At 38.3% G+C, this 21,635-nt stretch overlaps 2 protein-coding genes across 3 annotated transcripts; one reads left to right on the top strand and one right to left on the bottom strand.

The window, feature by feature from the left end:
* The first annotated feature begins 2,415 nt into the window (after nucleotides 1-2,415).
* On the top strand, nucleotides 2,416-15,406 carry LOC129281422 (uncharacterized). 2 transcript variants are annotated; one of them, XM_064113298.1, is made up of 7 exons: nucleotides 2,416-2,590; nucleotides 6,116-6,235; nucleotides 10,888-11,005; nucleotides 11,702-11,954; nucleotides 12,725-12,784; nucleotides 14,232-14,434; nucleotides 14,520-15,406. In XM_064113298.1, the coding sequence occupies exons 1-7, from the start codon at nucleotides 2,497-2,499 to the stop codon at nucleotides 14,569-14,571; spliced, it is 900 nt and encodes a 299-aa protein (XP_063969368.1). In that variant the 5' UTR covers nucleotides 2,416-2,496; the 3' UTR covers nucleotides 14,572-15,406. The 2 variants fall into 2 exon arrangements, with proteins under 2 accessions (XP_063969368.1, XP_063969369.1); XM_064113299.1 differs by lacking the exon at nucleotides 14,520-15,406 and having other exon boundaries at nucleotides 2,462-2,590; nucleotides 14,232-14,504.
* Nucleotides 15,407-19,048: 3,642 nt separating this feature from the next.
* LOC135157542 (uncharacterized) lies at nucleotides 19,049-20,215 on the bottom strand. Its single transcript, XM_064113473.1, has 2 exons — nucleotides 19,844-20,215; nucleotides 19,049-19,726 (listed from the first exon to the last, which is right to left on the bottom strand). Exons 1-2 carry the CDS (start codon nucleotides 20,213-20,215, stop codon nucleotides 19,049-19,051), a joined length of 1,050 nt encoding a protein of 349 aa, XP_063969543.1.
* Between the last annotated feature and the right edge of the window lie 1,420 nt (nucleotides 20,216-21,635).

Raw genomic sequence — 21,635 nt, 5'->3', positions numbered from 1 at the left:
TATTCAAAAATTTCTCCTCTTCTTTTACAAATATTACTTCTGATATTCCTCGAGGTTAAATTCTCGGTCCTTTGATTTTTTACTATATATTAATGATTTAAGTAAATTCTCAAACAAAAATACTGTTCATAATCAATTGAATATTTCCTTAATTACGAATAATGTCAATCTTACAATGACCAGAAATTTTAAATTTCTTGGAGTCACCCTTGATGATAAGATTAATTTCAGTGAGCATAGATTGGAAATAATGTAGGAAAGTATAAAAAAGTATAGGCATTTTGTTTAAACTCCAATCTATTCTTCCTGAAAAACATCTGATAATGCTATACAATTCTTTAATCCTTCCTTATTTACAATACTGTAATATAGCATGGGGAGGGACAGGTTCAACAAAACTTGAACCTAGCTTGCACAAACTTCAGAAAAGGCTTTACGAATTTGTACATCTTCTCATTTCCTTGCCCATTCTCAACCAATATTCTTTAGACTTAAAACGTTGAATATTTTTGATATTCATACTTACCAAACTGCTATTCTAATGTTCAAACTAAAAAAAAAATATTACCTAGCAATATCTCTTCATTTTTTCAACAAAATAAGCATATTCATTCTTACAATACCCGACAAAGTTCAAAATTACACTATTCAAAAGTAGAAAATGATCGCTTACTGAGATTAATCCGTCATCAAGGTCCTCGGATATGGATTACTCTGAATGTGAATGTTACATCATGCAGCTATTTAAACTCTTTTAAACAAAAATTTAAATCAAGCTTGCTATCCACTTATAGTCACTAAATATAAATATATTTTTTCTCTCTCTCTCTAATAATTGGATAATATGTATGTACATTGTGCTTTACCGGTATTTGATGCGTCTCACTCTTTGTGGCTGGTCCACTTGAAACCTTTTTTTTTTTCATTTACAAATTTTAGAGTGACTTGTTCCAGGCACAATATTGACTAGGCACAAATACCCCCCCCCCCATGCCTATGTGATTGACTGTGTGGTGTGGATGTGTTTGATTTGTTTTTGATTTGTTACTCTGTTTAAACGCTTTTTATATCATCTTCTTTGTGTACACAATCTACTAAATTTTTGTTCCTGGGTGGGACATTGACCCACAAGCTTCGCTTTTTAGTTCCCCCCCCCTTTTTTCCTCATCTATATTATTGTACATGAATTATGAAATGCATTTTGTTTCTGCTCTCTTTATGTATGTAAATATTTAATGACTAGAAATGCATTTATAATGTTATGTGTTGTAAATATGAATTTGATTTTTTACTGATATGGAAATAAAGACATTGAATTGAATTGATTACTTGATGATGATGATGATGATGACAAATACATGAGTAAATCTGGTGGTGACTATACTCTGAAGAATGAAGATGAATATATAAACTCTGCAAACTGATCTCTGTAGCTCTAAACTCGATCTGCATGCTGGAACCAATCTCTAAAGTAATCTAAACTCCAATCTCTACTCTGATTTGGGTTCAGAAGTGAACCCCTTTTATATTGGTCTGGTCATGGAGCTATATTACAGAGCTCCATGGTCTGTTCAAAAATCTTTACAGCCAAACAGGTGTTGGTCAACCTTGGACACTTGACCAAAACAATGTGTACTGTACGTCATAAATTTACTCTGGATTGGGGGAGTGCACCTTTTAATGAGAAGCAGGAATGTAGTGAATTAAGCACTGGCGGATCCAGGGGGGGGGGCACAGCCGGCCCGTGCCCTCCCCCTTTTTGAGAAGCAAAATTAAAATTTGTAATGTAACAGAGGTGTGCCCCTATAGCTCTTTTGAAAGTGAAGACTTCTTTTTTTTTAGCGTCATTTTTTTTTTGGTACAAAATATCCTTATTTTTTGGTAAAAACCTTCTTTTTTTTGCTTGTCAGATTTTCCCTCCGAAATAATGTGCCCCCTCCTTTTTGAAAATCCTGGATCCGCCCCTGTGAATATGTGTGCGTCACGCCGGCAGCGCCCCGGCAGCGTCAGAAGTTTGGCTGGAAGAAGAATTAGTAATATTTTCTTAAGAAAGTTGGAGTTGGTAAACATATGATTTCCTGTTATACTTCCTGTAGAAGTATTGATTAAGTATATTGATCAATAATACATTATTGAATATGTGAGATATTTCTTATCATCACATGTTAAACGTACAGAATCTATTGTAGAAAGGTAGCCTTTTCAATCGCACCATGCACTTTCACTCATTTCAGACTTACTTAAAAATATTTAGGGCATGCCTATTTTAGTAAGTATAGATCAGTAAAATATTACTTGGAATCAATTTAAAGAAAAAAAATGGTTGCTTTTTCTGATGATATTGTGCACAATATAATGTACATACCGGGTGTACATACATTAAAAATCTGCGGCCCACGCGCGCCTAGCCTGAATGAAGACTATCCGTTCTGTTTGGTATATTGGACCCGACGTTGAGCCTGAGGTCAACTTGAGCTAAATTCGCTTTTACTCGACATGGACGCCGCCAAAAGACGAGAAGCTAGAAGGAAGAAGCTACTTGAGAGTTCTGAGGATCGATTCAAACGAATTGAAAGGCTGAAAAACAGATGTAAGTAAATAGAATATGTGTTTATTTTTTTATGTTTTCCTCCTGAGCAGTTGAAGAGGCTCGAGCGGGATCCCGTGAAACATCGAGCGGCTGGACTGGCGGTAATGATGACTTCAGTCTCGTTCGATGCTAACCCAGGGAGCTCCGCCTCGCGAAGCGGGCCGGAGGCGCGGCGGGCGGAGATCCCTGGGTTAGTTCGATGAATGCCACTCGCACACGAGCTCAGTGCTCAGTATAAACGTTAACGTACGTACCCGGCCCAGGCCCACTCACACGTATTGCAACTTAAGGTTAGTATTTGTATACTAACCTCGCACCATGAACCGCGTTTGGCAGTGCCAGTGGATTTCTAACTAGTAGTGGGTCGCGCGTGCTGGGATCCCACAACACACGACTTAGCTTAACCCAGAGAGCTCCCGCCCGCGCAGCGGGCGGGAGCCCAGAAGCTCACAGTGTATTCTACCATTGCCACCGAACAAGGGTGATTTATGGTCTAAATATTTCTCCAAATGAATTGTGAAAACAAAAAGTGTACAATTACCACGATTATATGGATGAAGGTCTAGCGAGTGGCAGATTCCTGACATCTGAGCACAGTCTGGAACCTCAAAAAAACCAAAAGTTCTCTCCTTCTACCCAGTCTCGATCGGCCGTTTTGTTACGATTTTTAACAAAAATGGCCGATCGAGACGGGGTAGAAGCAGAGAACTTTTCGTTTTTTTGAGGTTCCAGACTGTGCTCAGATGTCAGGAATCTGCCACTCGCTAGACCTTCATCCATATAATCGTGGTAATTGTACACTTTTTGTTTTCACAATTCATTTGGAGAAATATTTAGACCATAAATCACCCTTGTCCGGTGGCAATGGTAGAATACACTGTGAGCTTCTGGGCTCCCGCTGGGTTAGACTTAGCTTAGACAGCTGGCAGCCGTCTGTTTCGAGGAGTTTTTAAACATTTTTTTATTTTTTAAATTTCTCCTCATACACAGACGGCTCGCTATTGTGCAGCCACCATTAGGGGACTTACAATGCAAAATCCCCCCGTCGGGGCTCTTCAATAATGAATCAAACTTTTGAAAATTAACGCGACCGAAATGCAAATTAATATTCCCTCTTGAGTCTTGGCATTAATTGCCAAAAAACGGGGAAAATCAAGTTAAAAGGAGCAAAAACAGTGACTTACCTCGGCTGTCGCACAACTTCACTGCCCTGTTTTATCCGAACTTAATACACATAAACATATGGCCATTGAGTCCCCTGTACAGATCGCGCTAGAACTTCGGTCTCTGTATTTGGTGAGTGAAGCCAACGGAGTTCAGCTGAACAACCAACATAACAGAGACCGAACCTTTTGGTCTAGACTTAGCTATGCCTATGGCTTGATTTTTCTGTGCGCGGCGGCGTGTAATGAACCCTTGGGTGACCCAGGCCAAGGGGCCTGGGGCCTGTTTCATGACGAGATGAGCGATACGATTACGTAGGAACGTCCTAGGACCATTCTTCCGAGATAGGATTACTTAGAAAGATTGTCTGGAGGTGTCTTTCCAAGCCCAAGGACCATTCTTCGTATCGCCCAAATTGGCTTTGTGAAACAGTTGAGCGATATCTCGTTCCTACGTAGAGCGGTTCTACCGAAGACCATTTCATGAAATAGGCCCCAGACCACATGCTCACTGCAACCATCCTGCCTGTAGGGAATCTACAGGTAGGACTATGGTATGCCAATGCAGTACACAACACACACTTAAAAAATCATTAAAATAACACTTTTGTGACCAAAAATACTAATTTCCATAGAGTTGCAATTTATTTTTCATTAGTGACTTGGGAATAATTTTTGTATTCACCAGAGCGCTTATAAACTTGAATTTTGGGCATTTGTTTGTGTGCGCCCTCTATTGGTGGAAAGTATTAAATATGGCAAGAAAATTTTCATTTTTTTTCAATATCTATTTTTAATTTAGAAAAAAAAAATTAAACGTATCAAATTTACTTAAGAGCCAAGTTATATGATGATTAGCTGTAATGGAATCTGACAGTGTCAAACAATCAAGCATTTGTTCTTAAGAAAAAGAGGAAATAAGCCAAACATTGCCAACCTTATTTTGCCACACATGGAGTACCATGTTCATTGAATAAGTGACCCAGACTGAGCTTTTATACCAGCCTCGGCAGGGCATGATGAAAATTACTCACAACCCAAATTTGATGGGAACCGGTTCAAGGGGCCGGGGCCTGCCCTTAGTTAGACATGTTAGATACCTCATATAGTAGATCTACATTGCCTTTAATGACATGCTACCTTAGGTGATGGTTCGTATAGGCTCCACTATGGCACTACACTACACTTCACTACCGCTACCCTCCGCTCCACCTATCAGAACCATCGGGGAACAAAAATTATCTCTCAAAAACCAGAGACAAACTGTGTCACTTTATGGTACAAAAGGCAACAATTCATGACAAAAAATAGTTTGCTCTACAGTGACTAAACTTTCCATCGGACACAGACTCACTCCTTGCCCTTTCTTGTAAATGTCTCAAATCAGTGATTTGAAGCCGGTTCTCAGTTCATCACACGTAGTCTCTGCCGAATAGAAAATGGCGAATTGCGCGGTGGTCGTGGGTCAGTCGCATGAATATTCATAAGTAAATGAAGTCAACAAACTTAAAAGTTTAGGGATTGCGCAATATTTCAACTCCCTTTATTAATTCAGTTCACCCAATCTCAGAAATCTTGGTGGATAAGGAATGTGCAGTCTGTGGGAAGGCTTTTGAAAAATATGAAAAGTCGAAAGTTTCGTCATTTGCATATTGATTTATGAGATCTCGATCTTTTGGAATCCTCATGAATATTCATGTGCCTGACCCACGATCACTGCGCATGCGCAATTCTTGTTCGCCGTTTTCGATTCGGCAGAGAATTTGATATGTGTGATGAACTGAGAACCGGTTTACAAGAAAGGGCAAGGAGTGAGTCTGTGTCCGATGGAATGTTTAGGACTTCACTGTAGGGTAAGCTTAATGTATTTTTTTGTCATATGTTGCTTTTTGTACCATAAAGTGACGCAGTTTGTCACTGGTTTTTTCAGAGATAATTTTTGTTCCCCGATGGTTTGGATAGATGGAGCGGAGGGTAGCGGTAGTGAAGTGTAGTGGAGTGGCTCTGGAGCCTATACGAACCATCGCCTGAAGTTAGTCCAATGAAAGAAGATTCTAAGCTTTACAATGATTGATAGGTCATTTGTATATAGTACAACGTATTTGTGATTTTGTTAATGATAAATCAATAATTCTCAGACTCAGTTGCATTTTTTCTAGGATGCACTGAAAAAGAATTAGTTAAAATGGTACAGAGGAAAGAAAGTTAAGCCAAATTGTGTAAGATTGAAATGTCAGATGATACTAAAGTGTAATCCACATTATTTACTCTTTACCAACATTTTACATTGAAAATCAATTGAATGCACCCTCATATGATCTTCTTTGCCTCACCCCCTCCACCCTACTCCACCTTCCTGCAGCTCAAGAGCAAGAGGATATTCCTTGTGACTCTGGTAATGTAGGATCATCTGTTCAAAGTACAGTTGATGAATCTCCAGACCTTGGCCAAGGTGCAGCTATATTACAACCCCAAAAATCAGGTAAAGTTAGTCATTATTTTGTAGTACAGGACCTCTACATGTACCTGCCACAATCCTTTAACTCACTAATTACACTATAAAAGCACAGAAAAATAGATTTGGTTCACTGAACCTATTCTCTGTTTTTATGTTGTAATGGTGAATTAAAGAAATGTGACTGGTCGTGTAAAGCCCCTTTCACAATTGGTGGTGCGACTGCTTACATCCGTTGCGATTGTGTGCAACATATTGTGACCAAATGATCACAGATGGTCGCAAGAGCGATTGTGAAAGCCCCTTAAGTCAAACCTCTCATAAGTGTAAGTTAACCACAACCTTTCTCAGTTTGTTTGGCATCTCAAGTCATGTGGTCACGTATTGCCTTTGATGATTTCTGAAGGCTGTTTCCAGAGCTGAGCTGCCAGCAAGCTTCTGTCAGACGTAAAAATAATTTTGATTTTTTTTTTTTTCAGGGCAGAGTTGGGCTCAATTACAAGGTAATTGATTAATTACATTTTATGATTAATTGTAATTGTATTTGAAATTTTGAAAGAGAAAGTATATGTAATTGAAAAAATGTATTTGACTTCAATTACTTTGTAATTACAATCAATTACTTTACAATAAACTTACTTAATTTATGATTTAATTTCATGACCTTTTTCATATCAACTGCTTCAGCGTCAAAGAGTACATAAAAATTAATAGGCAGAATCGGTGCTCTTTAACATAAACCTTCATCTTGTCAGTTTCTCTGTAACTTAGAATTATGTTGAAATACATGTAGGTGGTGCTAATACAGCATACAGAATGCAAATTGATTTCAATTCTGACTTTTATAGAAAGTAATTGAAATTGTAATTGTAACTTACAAAAGTAATTGGTAATTTGTAATCGAAAAAAAAAGTAATTTGATTGAAAAGTAATTGTAATTGAACATTTCTTCAATTACATAATTGTAATTGTTATTGAAGAAAGTAATTGAGCCCAACCCTGTTTCAGGGGCTACTTCTCACAACCTACTGCATAAATCTGCTACATCAGAGAAGCTTTAACCTTGCAGTGAATGAGAATTTTCCAGGGCTCTCTTAATCATTTTAATGGGTGAAATCCCCCAAGCCCTTGCGTAATTTTCCCCTGGTTTCTGTGATAAAAACTGTCAGCTAGTCCGGGATCAAATTCAATGTGGTCTGAAATCTGAGGGCAGGTCTGGAACATTGCTGGTATCAATAAGCCAGTTCGTAGTTCCACTTTGCACCTGATCAGAAGATCCTGCGCATGAGGAAGGTATAATTTGGTACTAAAGTGACATGGTGGTTTGAAATTTAATGAGATAAGCACCAACTTTGATGTCTTGATTATTCATATATTCTTTTGAATTGTGTTTTTCATTTACATCCACAAAAGCAACAATGCGTCCACGAACGACTGGTATTTCACAGTTTGCCAAGTTCATTGTACAACATGCTATAATATGCATTCAAAGTAGAAATGCAACAAATACCTTCATAGAGTGTTCATTGATGTGCTATTCTAGTCACCTGGTCCATTCAATTTCTTCATCCTGCTATGTAAGGCATGCTTACGTATTATCTTGCTTTGAAATTTGCCTATCATAATGACAGAAACGAAAGGTCATTTGACCAAAATTGTCCATGAAGTAACTACGAACTGGTCTATTCAGTTTGACCATATCCTAGCAGGAAAAAAATGAAGAGTTAACGGGACAGTTTTTTTATGGGAATTTGATCCAAGATAACAACAGTATTTGTTTGTAAAATGAGATTGCAAGGAAATGTGATATAAGATAATTGCTTCCTTCTAAAATAATTTATGCAATATCTTCTTGATTTTCTTGTTGGTTAGGTTCTACTTCTATTGTGAGTAAAGCCTTGTTCAGATGTGATGTGAAAATGTGAAACTTTTTTCTCATCTATGCATGACCCTTATTAGGTGGTCTGTCTATGACAGATCACCTCTTAATTTCGTCAGAATTTTCTTTCTTTCTTTATTTATTTATTTTTTGCACCTACGTTTGTCGCCAAGTTTTCTCCGAATCGGCTGGATCAATTTTGCTGAATTTTTTGTCATGTATAGAGTTCATCATAGAGACGGCATACGTAGCTTTTCAAGGTCACCAGGTGGGTGTTTCATAAAGCCGTTCGTAAAGTTACAAACGACTTTACGCACGACTGGAACCTGTTCTTAGGTCATAACTCAATTACATAGGGATGTCGCATAGCACAAGAAAGGATCACCAGTCGTGCGTAAAGTCATTCGTATCTTACGAACAGCTTTATGAAACACCCACCTGGTCATGATGACGTCATCTACACGCCATTTTGTAAAATTCTTAATTTGATCATATCTACATAACTGATAATCGATTTTTCTATGCGTATCTATTATTGATATAATTCTGATCAAATTGATACCTCGATCAGCTCTCTACGATCATTAATGAGGGAATGAGCACCCATTCAAGTTTGCAGCACGCGTGCGCGCGAGCTCTTTCCATACATGTAGGCTCTATATGGGCAAAAACATGCCTATTAAAAATTCACTGTAGCTCTTCAGAACGAACGGGGACCCCAATTTTTTTTTCATATTTCGATAGAATATGAATCATACATATGATTTCATGTCTCATTTGACCCTAACGTATATTATGACGTCATCAAAATGGCGTCGGAAGTCAAAATATCCATTTTGCATGTTATGACGTCATTATAATTATGCAAATTTGGCTCTAACTCCGTGAATACTGATCAAATTTTGCCAAATTTTCGATATGTTGTAGCTTAATAGGTCTTACTCTTTCTGAGTTATTGCCTTTATTTTTCATTTTAATAAACGGATCATCCTCAAAAATTGCAAATAATAAAGGCGTGTCATTTTTACTCATTTTGCGTGTAATCTCTATGGGACATGACTTTTTCTCAAAACTAGATTCTACATTCCTTTATTTCGTGAGTCATATCTCCATTTTTTCGTGTCAGTTATCCCTGAGCTTTTAGTATGTGGTAGCTGAGATTCTAAGCTTTCGGAATGTTGCCTTTATTTTTCAATCAGATGTCGGGATCATGCCCGTATTTCACTTGCATAATTGGATTTGAGATTCTCGTATTTTCCTTACGTGTAAAGTCTATGGGAAATATTCTAGCTCAATCGGTTAGGCGTCAGACTTGCATCTCATTCAATCATGCGGGCAGGGGTTCGAGACCGCGGGTGAACATGATTTTTTACTTGCGCACGATCAATAATAAGAATTCTAATAAATAATAGTTAAAATATTGCAAAATAAAACAGATTATAATTACTTTTTTGATATCTAATCATATCCGTCTATCTATCCGCTGTCTATTTTAAAATCTATCTATCTACCTACATGACATATCTATCTATCTCTCTGTCTAATATATATCTATCTGTTTGAATATGTCTCTCTCTCTCTCACTCTATCTATCTATCCATATGTCTGTCTGTCTATATTGTAGACCTACAGTATATCTATCTATCTGTCTATCTATCGATCTCTCTCTCTCTCTGTCTAATATATATATATATCTGTTTAAATATGTCTATCTATCTATCCATCTATCTATCTATCTATCTATTTCTCTAATATCTATCTGTTTGAAAATGTCTATCTTTCTATATCAATCTATTTGTCTGTCTCTCGCTCTTTCTCTCTCTATCTATATATCTGTCTATCTATCTGTCTATCTATATCTATCTATCTACCTACATGATATATTTATCTAACTATCTATCTTTCTTTCTATCTCTCTATCTGTATGTCTGTCTCTCTATCTATCTATTTTCTATCTAGCTATGTTCTATCTATCTATCGTATATCTATCTGTTTGAATTTGTCTATCTGTCTATCGATCCATTTATCTTTCAATTTAATATATATTTATGTGTTTCAATTATTATGTATGTTTATCTATCTTTCTTATGTGTTTCTGTTTAAATATGTATGTCTATCTGACTGTCTATTTATCTTTCAATCTTATATCTACTCATTTGTTAAATAATTATGTATGTTTATCTACTAGTATTTGTCTGTCTACGACAGACCACCTAATTCGCCCGCATGACGAATTAAAATCTAGTTATATCATAATGGGTATCGAAACAGGAGAATATCATTTTCATCAATAATACAAATAGTTTGCCTTTGCAAAAAAATAACAGAGAATCTTAATATCCTTTTTTTTGGGACATGTTTGGGTCTGTCTAATGGGGTGTTGCAAGAAACTTGCGATCAATTGCAAGTATATTTTTGGTCCCTAAATCAATCATATGTCTTGTAGTTAATTACAAATTAGTGATTGATTGCTAATCTGCTCCTTGAAACAAGAAGTCTATATGATTTGCTACAGCTGACATTGATCTATCAGTTGTAAAATTGCAACAGAATATTTGCAATTGATCGCAAATATTTTCTTGCAACACCCCCTAATTCTTCCTTGGTATTGATGATGAGTAAAAATCAAATACAAATTTTAAAACTAACAAAGAATAAATTCTGGTATATGAGTACAGGTACATGTACCATAACAGTATTTTGTCACACAGAGTGTTAATGATATATATCCATATTACCCTTTTCTTCTTCCTCTTTGACCCTGTGATAAACTCCAAAATCTGTCTGTTACATTTTTTAGAAGAGCAAAAGGCCTCAACAGGAAAACCAGAAGATGGAGATTCTCAGACTCACTCATCCAAGTCATCTTTACCTTCCCATCATGCATTGGGTTGTCAAACTTGTCATCATACTGATAGGTAGGTCAGATACAATGTATGGTTTTAAATAACTATTGAATTAATTGATGCTCCTTATATGTTTTATTCTTCCATTCAGTTATTTATTTGCGTATCATTTATCACTCGCTCATTTGTTAATGTTGCGTTAATCAATTTTGTTAATTCATTTGTTTTCATTATATATATATGATTCGTCTATCTTTTTGACTCCTTTTTAATATGCATTGGATTAATTTTCATTGAATAGTTCATTAATTGTTATTCAAAATGAAAGAATCCTGGAACATAAATGGCTATACTTATTTCCCTTTGATCAAAACTTTTTTGGACTTGGTTTGCTATGTTGTGTGATTCTACAATTGATTGAGTCTTATATGATATTGTAACAGGGTACAGACATAATGACCTAATAATTGTTTGGTATTTGAATGATTACCTGGACAAAATAAAATTAAACTTAACTCATTGTAATCAGTTATGTGGGACAGGTTTTAGTAGGCCTATAAGCATTTATTATGATGTATGGTCTTCCCTTAAGTGTAGCATCACATAGTGTATTGTAAATGTCTTCATACCATGTCTCCATTTGATAGAGGATTCTGTACCTTGAGAAATTGGTCAAGATTCAGATTTTGTGACAGTATTTCTTAACAAACCAAAATGTATTTTCTCTCCATCGTTACTCAAAATGTTATTATTTAAACATTTTATTAGATTTCAGGAATCACCGGGCAGCAGTACAGAGTCACCGGTAGAACCGGAACCTATACCTCGAGATATCAGCCAGGATTATGGTTTTATGGAAGGAATTTCTTCACAAACCAGGACGCAGTCCTCTGAAGATCAGAATCGCCAGTCCAAAGCTGTCGACCCATCCGTCCAGAGTGTAGTCTCCCTCCAGACTTTGGTGTTTATTCTCTTAGCAGTCATCACCAGGCTCTGGCTTGTCAACCTAATCCACGGACAGGTGGGTGTATCGCAAAGCTTTTCCTAAGTTATGAGCGACTTTACGAACGACTGGTGATCCTTTCTTGTGCTAAATGATATACATGTACACCAAATTCTCATTGATGTTCATTTATTGCCTTAGAAAGGAGCTCCAGTCATCCGTAACTTTCAAACAGCTGAGGTATGGTATCTCAGAATTGATAAACAATGCAAAAAGGAAAATGGTCATTTATTTTGGACATGGAGTCCCCCCCTCCTCTTAGTTATACAGTATTTCATTGATACTGATACAAAAATGATTTCCAAAAAGCGTTATATGGATGATCCCTCTCACATGTGATATTTCTACTTACTAGTATATGAAAATGAGTGTGTGTCCTAAATATCGGTCAACAGAATAATCACTCTTCACCAATTCTTGATCTCAATGTAGGGTGAAGGAGAGGAGGCGATGCATACACAAGACCTTTAAAAGACTTTACTGTGTAGCAGGCCACTACGTTGACATGCAAATTTCCAAGTCCTTGCTCTAAGATACAAGGAGCTGGATGCCTCTGTGTGTTTAAGAACAGTTAATATTTCATGGTCATGTGGACATAAGCTACATGTATTTCTGAATGAATTATTGACCCTTCTTTGATATGGAGATTGGACAGGAGAACAGCCTTCCTCTCACATTGCATGTTAGCCATTAATCTTGATAATGTTTGAAAAAAAATTGTATTTCATGGGTAAATTTTCATCTATCCTTCTATTAAAGTTGACTTCTTTCTTGTTTCTCCTTTTCAGTCCATCATTGTATTATTCTTAGCAACAGAAATACTGCTGTTTTTCATTGGAGTAGAGCAGGTATGTTTATATACCATCACCATTTTATGAATCTTTTTTTACAGTCATGACATAATAATTAATGTATGGACTAAAGGTACGTTTAGTTTAATGTCGGAATGTTAGATGAATGATAATAATTTCAATGTTGATATTCTTCATTGTTTTGTAAGATGTACTATGTTGTTTCTCTCACTTGCAAAAATGTATCTTGCATGTCTTTGCTCAAAGACCAAATCATGCGCCAGCCAAGTCTCATGACCATTGGGCAAAGCTGAGTAATTAGACTGCTATGCAAGATTTCTTTGTGATGTATTGTCATAATCTGTTGCCATGGAAATGCAGTACCTGACACATTTCAATCATATGTCTTAACGACTTCATCCCAAGACCATATGTGTGAACAAAGTCTCATGAGCATTTGGCGGAAACTTAAGGAGTAGTTCAATCCGCAAGATTTGCAACAGACACTGCCGAATAGTGTGCTTATTCCTATGCTTGTATACCCCCTTCAAACTTTTGGAGGGGTATAAATACATTATTTGCCTTATAATAATTCAAATTGAACTATTCAAATACAGTCATAGTTTGTTCATGTGTCATGAAAACTCCGGGCCCACATTTTTGCAATACACTGTACATAATAATAATAATAATAACACAGTTCTTGTATAGCGTATATCACATTATGACATAACGTCCCTATGCGCTTCCAAAGGACTTGGATGTTATTACCCTGGTTTTAGCCCTGCAGTCTTTTACAGCGCGGTGGCATTTCAAGGAATAAAGGTACCCATTCATCTCACCTGGGTTGAGTGCAGCACAACGTGGATGAATTCCTTGCTGAAGGAAATTACGCCATGGTTTGGATTCGAACCCATGACCCTCTGTTTCAAAGTCAGAAGACTAATCCACTGGGCTACAACGCTCCACAATATCTTATTCAATGTTTAAAGTGTAAAGCTACAGCCACACCAATAAAGAGGATTCCAGGGCCCCGTCTTACAAAGAGTTACGATCGTAACCATGGAAATCCATCAGTGTCATAATTCTTATACAGGAAATTTGCAAAATGTCCTTTGTAAACAAAGGAGAGCACGCCAAATTGTCAAGAAATCAATGAATTTATGGATATACATCCATATCTAGAAGAAATTTTGAACAAACAATCACAACTATGAAAAGCCAGCAAAGTCATCAGGTAAAATGCATGTTTGTTCCAAAAAAATTCTAGATAAAAATGTGTATCCATAAGTTCATTGATTTCTTGACAATTTGGTGTGTTCTCCTTTGTTTACAATGGACGTTTTGCCAATTTCCTGAAGAAAAAGTCATGACATTGATGGATTTCCATAGAGTTGTCATTGATTGGATCAATAATAACTCTTTGTAAGACGGGGCCCAGATCTTAGTTTAACAGATGATTCTAATTCCCCTCCCCTCCTTTTATCTCATCTGTTCATTGCAGGCACCTGTTCAAAGTGGCCCTGTCAGGATTCTAACCGCCCTTCTTGCCTTCAGAGGAGTTCCTCCAGCGACCGTACAGCAGGTCCAACAATATCTAGGATTCTTTCAAGGAACTCTCAAAGACTTCTCCACCTTCCTCTTTGTGTTTGTCATGGTGCACATCACGATGGAGTGGTCATCTGTTCCAGAGCTTGACCAGCCCAGGTCAGTCCCTGCACTGTGACCGTGTTCTACGCCGTCTACCATGGAGCGGTCAGTGGGTGTGGGGCTTGACCGGCCTACATGTAAGTCATTCCCTACACTGCAACCTTGCTGTACTCCCTGTGCCATGGCATGGTTAGGGGATCTGAAGCTTGTTGACCGACCCAAGTCTGTCCCTACACTGTTGCCTTGTTCTATGCCATCTAGCGAGCAACGGGTACAGAGACTGACCATCCTGAGTCAGCATCTGACATATGATCATGCTGTACTTCATCCAACATATGTCAAGTGTATGTGGCCAGAAACTGTCTTTGGAGTTGTTTCCATGAATGTGTCAAGTGCTTGACCATTCAGAGTCAATTTGTGTAGTGTGCTATGCATCATACATACCTCCCAATGCAGTGACCATCAAGTATGTAGCTCATTCCTTTGTAATTAGCATTTTGCATGCAACATTCTAATGGTCATCTAGTTCGTCTCTTGACCAGTCAACTAGTTCATATAGTGTTACATAATTCTGTTGTATTTATCATAGATTCTAGTTTTGGACTGGTCATTTCATCCATTCTTTGACCAGTCATTGAGATCCCTAAGTGTTTTCTCATTCCACTCTATACATAATGCCAGAATGATGTATGGACTTTACCTAGAGACTGGTGAGAGAAACCAAATTGTCAGTAAGTCTCCTTAGTGTAGACGCATTCTGCCTAGGTTTGATTGACAATACAGTGCCCACCAAGCCCTCTGATTGGCTAGTTATAATGTATGTATTCACTTTGTATCTATTAAATGATTTCGGGGGGTTGGTAAACTATGAATTCTCACTATTTTTTTTTTTACTTTCCAAGAGATGGAGAGTTTGCATACATTGTATGTTGTCAAGACTATTCGAATCTAATGTCTGAGGTAACAATAAGATGTTAGCGAGTAGATACTGCTACAAACTAATTCTCTCTACTTTTCGAATACTCCCCATTGTGTGTGAGAAAGCCTATTAAAGCATATTCAGTGTCATTTTTATGAACACTCTGTAAGCACTAAGCAAGTAGATGCTTTATTTGAAGCCTAATTCATCATGTTTGAATGCCAGAATCCACCTACCATGATAAGATTCTGGTGATTTATCAAATACACAAACAGAAGCTATACAAAGCTTAGCTTTTGTTGTGCAAGGGCACATCCTCTTGCCCGTTTTAAACCAATATGACCTTGTACATTTACAAGTCGTCAGCTCTAGAAGCGGCTCTTCCTTGATATTGATGTATGAAACGTCCGATGATAACATTGAAATACTGAAAATGTTGTCCATTGCGTCTTGAAAACTCTTCGTAATATTATTAATTTCAGCGCCCCCATTACATCTAACAATTTGTAGCACGGCAGGAATTGAAAAGCGCACATGCTTTATGGGATACATAGTGCATATACTTCGATTGACCACTCAATATTCCGAGCATTCAACACACCAGCAAATATTTCAGAGATAAAAGCATTTCTCTGAACCCGTCTTTGAAAATTTAGATAAGCACCCTACTTGGGATAAGTATCTTTAAGAAGCCAGCGAACATACATTTTGCTCCATTTATCTTGCTGATTACGTGCCTTTAAGTTCTGTTTCAACATCGTACTGGTCCCTTTATATTGATATTCAAGTCTTGCTCCTCCAAGGCTCTCTGAGTATTCAAGGCTTGCTCCTCCAAAGCTCTCTGAGTATTCAAGGCTTGCTCTTCCAAAGCTTGCTTTTTTTTGTAAGTGCTGGCTCCTGATTAGATATTCTGCTTGTCTTGTATTAGCGTCCAACTTTGCTTGAGATGTACTGCTTCTATCACTTCTACTTCTGACAGTGGATAATCTTTCCATTCCTTGCTTGCCTCCTACATGTAGGTCTACTTGGGAGGTACTATCATGTGGCAGAATCTCATCAGGAAGATCCGTGTAATATAGAAATATCCTCCTACCTAACCTTGTATGTCTGACAGAAATACATCCGATTCAAGTCCCATAATATTGTCGCTCATGCTTGGGTGAGAGTTGTCCATTCTGTCACTGATGCTTGGTTCACAAATATTTCACTTTTATCTAATCCTGGGGGGCGTTTCATGAAAGGACTTGTCGGACGTTTTATCCGACAAGTCCCATTTTATCCGACAATTACCATAGTAACAGTACCTCTCAGCCAATCAACATCAGAGAAAGATGTCAGGTCTGACAACTTGTCGGATGAAAATGTTGATGAAACACTCCCCAGACATATTTATTTTCCTGTCTTTATTGCTTTGAATTGAATCCAATTAGCCTTTTAAAGTTGACTGCATGCTCAATTAAATTCCCTTATCGGCCTCAACGTCCATACACACCTGCGCGAACAGACTTAGATCTGAAGCCTTAGTGTCTTGCTACACATAGATCTACAATTTTCAAACAGACCTTTCTTTGACTGATGAGACAATTCTACATATGGCCAAATTAATGCAGCGTCCTATTGTGGTTCACTAAATCAGAGTTCAAGAATGAAACTTCAACATATCGAAAACTGATATATAGTGTACTAGAGATATAAAAACTTTGCAGACTACGTCTGTGGACGTCGCAATCATCGTGTGGCTCATAGTGCGGAATGTTCCATAGTGACTTTGGGGTGAACTCGCACCACGAAGGGATAAACTGTATGTACATAAAGAATGTTTCAGCATTGATTCATAATATTTTGTGCCTATTTCAGGAATTATCTTTTGTTTCGAACAATGAATGAAATAAACAAAACAAAGTGAGAGTGTACGAACAAAACTTATGCCTGTGCAGTGGTAAGCTTGGATGCACTCCTCGCATACATAATGGACTTGTCGTGATCTTCAGAAAAATATCCAACTTTCAAAGGATAAAATTGATTTGTGATGGCAAAATAATGGCATGTAATATATTTATATCTAGTTCGAACTGGAAATGTTCCTCATAAAATGTTTAGCACAGCAATGGAAAGAGCTGGAAAACCATCTACTGTGACTCAAACAACAAAAAGATGTACACAAAAAGCTCAGACCCGCCCTGTGTTGACTGTACATTAAGTAAGGGGGCGTGTGGGTTAGCTCTTCGGAAATCACTATCACAAAGAAAGCCTCCTCTGATTTGATGACAAAATTGCCAATCCTCATGGTTTTTTCATTAGTATTTGCCTTACAATGTGCTCTTTATTAAAACCCCAAGAAAATTCTTGATACCATCACCTGCCAATGTGACGTTGGATATAGTCCACCCGGGTAAAATAAAAATGTCCCCCAAACCCATTACGATTTTCACAACTAATTACGCCAGTACACTTTTGACCTTTATTATTGAAGAGTTTGTGAGCTCTTCATGAAATGAAAAGAGTGCAAAACGTTGACTATGCACAGTTTAAAGAAGAAAGTTAGACGCACACAAAATGAGAAACGGAGTCAGAGACAGAGTGAGAGACAAGACAGGAAAAAAAGGAAAATTAGTAATACTCACGAAAAGGCTGATGACACTCCAGCCATAGGCGCCGGTTGACATCGAGAAACAGTCAATATACAGTGTCGAATTACAGTTGAGTACTTGCACAGGTATGGCGTTGGATGAGGTATGGAGAATCCCCGAATCCGGAGCAGCGTTAGTGACAGTGATCCCCACTTTTTGCTGCCCAGATCCGAGAATGGCAGATCTTGGCCGATACACTGTATACGTATATATATGTTATTGCCACAGTATGGCATGGCCAAAGTTTATATTAAAATAATATTCTTGATTCTTAACCAGTACCCTTTGGGGGTATGTATGAAATAATTTATTTTTTCACACATGTAATCCTTCCTGCAATTGAAAAAATGTAGGAAAGCAGATTGTTATTAGAGCAAAAAGAGCCTGTGATATGAAGTAATGAGTATAAATTAATAAGAGAAGGTCTCCCATAACGCTTCCCTGAAAGAATGTGGTTATACCTGAGCATCTATTATCTCAACATCTGTACTGGTAGGAGTTACAGGAATAACTCCTCAATACAAAAGAATGTTACACCAGAAGGAAAGACGTAAGATCTGTACTGATAGGAATCATATGAATGCTCAGGACAAAGTAACGTCACACCAACAGGAAAGATGTAATAATCAAGATATGAAACTGATCAAAACATTCAGTATTTCACAGGCTTAGAATCAGTATTTTCACAGAAGTAACCTGGATCATGAATAACTGAACTTTTTTTTTAAAATTAATATGTGCATAAATGATCCACCAGTGATATTTCTTATTTTCTCAGCGGAAATTTTTAGAAATCAAAATAATTCCTTCACCTGCAAGTCTTTTACCATATTGGGTAGTCAGGTGCAAAAGTATCGCTTATCAAATATAAAAAATATCTACTAAAATATGGTCAAAACAGAAATTCTTCTGTAGTCGTATCATAAGTACGATAACAGTTATTCAAACTATACATCTTAATGAAATTAAATGATGGAAATCAGTTTGTGTTAATTTCATGACATTAATATGGAAGTTTCCAATTTCATACCTCTTAAATAAAATTTGGTGAGTCATTATCTCTCAGAGGGATGAAGTTCATTAAAAAACAATAAAAAAATTATTTTTCAATGAGTGTTCCAACTAGGGATGAAGTTCTCTGGAATGGGGGCCTACCCATAAAGCCGCAGCCCATTGGCGAATGTCAGAGTCATAATCTCTGTAAGGTTGGTCTCCGGATTGTCGCCACCAATTGGCCCACATCACCCAGATAGGCAGGAGTATTATACTCCTGGTCTGGATGGACCTTGAGATGGGGAGAATCAGTCTCCACAGGAGCCGATCCCGCGGGATCTCCCGGACCGCGGCACGCTGCTTTGTGGAAAAGTTCTTGCAAAGACCTGTTATCCCAAAGTAGCAATGGGGGAAGGCTTGGGTCCATTCACGGACTTCATGGAGGTCTCCACTGAAACAATGGATATGGATCCTCTGATGCACCAGGCACTTCTCCCGCAATGCCTTAAGGACAATACGATAAACCTCTTTGCCCAAACGGTCCCGATCGGATCCACGGATATGCATTATCAGTACCTTTCCCAAGGTACCAAGGCCTAGGAGACGATACAGGAGAGCCTCCTGATGTCTCCATACCTCTGGACTCATGGTGTGATCAAGCCCGACCTCACTAAGTCCGATTACCCGTGGGAAAGCTAGGTAATACAATAGCAGGTCCCATTGCCTCCTGGAATAGAGATGGGCCTGCTTAGGATGGATCCCAACAGCGATTTTCCACAAGGCCCCTTCCTGAAGATTCAGGATATCCTGTTCAAGGGCAGGATTAGTGAAAAACTCGGGAAAACAATAGTTTTTCACTCCCCCCTCCACGTTTACTCAATGGATGGGGGCCCTCCCAGGAGCCATAGGGACAGGATGCTGTACCTCGTTCGCAAAGGCACGAAGACGGTCCGGATGGAAATGGGCATCAAATCCCCTAAGGGTCAATGTGGATTCAGCAGGGTTAGTAGGGCCCAAGTCAGGTCGACCTCCCCCTGGCTGAGGCCCAGATGGAGGGACCGACGTCGGGGTTACAGACTCCTGAGCTGAGTTAGACGCAGACCTCACTGGAATCTGTGGTGCTCGTCTTCCCGGAACCTCTCTCAACTCAACGATGTGCTCTCGCTGAGTATCAGAGAGGAGGTCCAACAGAAAAACCAAAGGACGGTAGTGAATCAACGCTGCAGGCGTGTTCACTCGAGGCTCGAGAGCCGGATCCTCTCTTGGCCACTTATGGTGGTTAATCATGGCCCTCATCTTGAACAGATCCTCCTGGGAATCCGGAGGAGTCTCTGCACGCCATCGTGAGTTCACAAGCTCTACAAGCGCAAACTCATCCGCCTTATCCCCTATCAAGCATTGCGCGATGTACTGCAATGCAGCCCGCCGAAGACGCAGTGCTTCTCGGAATCTCGGTTTGCTCCTCCAAGGCTCTCTGAGTATTCAAGGCTTGCTCCTCCAAGGCTCTCTGAGTATTCATGGCCTGCTCCTCCAAGGCTCTCTGAGTATTCAAGGCTTGCTCTTCCAAAGCTTGCTTTTTTTTTTGTAAGTGCTGGCCCCTGATTAGAAATTATGCTTGTCTTGTAACAGCGTCCAACTTTGCTTGAGATGTACTGCTTCTATCACTTCTACTTCTGACAGTGGATAATCTTTCCATTCCTTGCTTGCCTCCTACATGAAGGCCTACTTGGGAGATACTATCATGTGGCAGAATCTCATCAGGAAGATCTGTGTAATATAGGAATATCCTCCTACCTAACCTTGTATGTCTGACAGAAATACATCCGATTCAAGTCCCATAATATTGTCGCTCATGCTTGGGTGAGAGTTGTCCATTCTGTCACTGATGCTTGGTTCACAATATTTCCCTTTTATCTAATCCAAACGTGTTTATTTTCCTGTCTTTATTGCTTTGAATTGAATCCAATTAGCCTTTTAAAGTTGACTGCATGCTCAATTAAATTCCCTTATCAGCCTCAATGTCCGTACACACCTGTGCACACAGACTTAGATCTGAAGCCTTAGTGTCTTGCTACACATAGATCTACAATTTTCAAACAGACCTTTCTTTGACTGATGAGACAATTCTACGAATGGCCAAATTAATGCAGCATCCTATTGAGGTTCACTAAATCAGAGTTCAAGAACGAAACTTCAACATATCGAAAACTGATATATAGTGTACTAGACATATAAAAACTTTGCAGACTATGTCTGTGGACGTCGCGATCATCGTGTGGCTCATAGTGCGTAATGTTCCATAGTGACTCTGTGGGGTGAACTCGCACCACGGAGAGATAAACTGTATGTACATAAAGAATGTTTCAGCATTGATTCGTAATATTTTGTGTCAATTTCAGGAATTATCATTTGTTTAGAACAATGAATGAAATAAGAAACAAAACAAAGTGAGAGTGTACAAACAAAACTTAGTTTTCAAACTTGCCTATGCAGTGGTAAGCTTGGATGCACTCCTCGCATACATAATGGACTCGTCGTGATCTTCAGAAAAGTATCCAACTTTCAAAGGATAAAATTGATTTGTGATGGCAAAATAATGGCATCTAATATATTTATATCTAGTTCGAACTGGAAATGTTCCTCATAAAATGTTTAGCACAGCAATGGAAAGAGCTGGAAAACCATCTACTGTGACTCGAACAACAAAAAGATGTAC

The sequence above is a fragment of the Lytechinus pictus genome, chromosome 18 (genome assembly GCF_037042905.1).
Source record: "Lytechinus pictus isolate F3 Inbred chromosome 18, Lp3.0, whole genome shotgun sequence".
NCBI lineage: Eukaryota > Metazoa > Echinodermata > Echinoidea > Temnopleuroida > Toxopneustidae > Lytechinus > Lytechinus pictus.
This window is presented reverse-complemented; position numbering and strand designations above follow the sequence as displayed.

Coding starts and splice junctions, on each gene's coding strand:
- LOC135157542 (XM_064113473.1), bottom strand. CDS start 20,215: ATGAGGGCCATGATTAACCACCATAAGTGGCCAAGAGAGGATCCGGCT. Junction 19,727..19,843: donor TTCGTGCCTTTGCGAACGAG/GTACAGCATCCT, acceptor GCCCTTGAACAG/GATATCCTGAATCTTCAGGA.
- LOC129281422 (XM_064113298.1), top strand. CDS start 2,497: ATGGACGCCGCCAAAAGACGAGAAGCTAGAAGGAAGAAGCTACTTGAG. Junction 6,236..10,887: donor ATTACAACCCCAAAAATCAG/GTAAAGTTAGTC, acceptor TACATTTTTTAG/AAGAGCAAAAGGCCTCAACA. Junction 14,435..14,519: donor CCAGAGCTTGACCAGCCCAG/GTCAGTCCCTGC, acceptor CCTACATGTAAG/TCATTCCCTACACTGCAACC.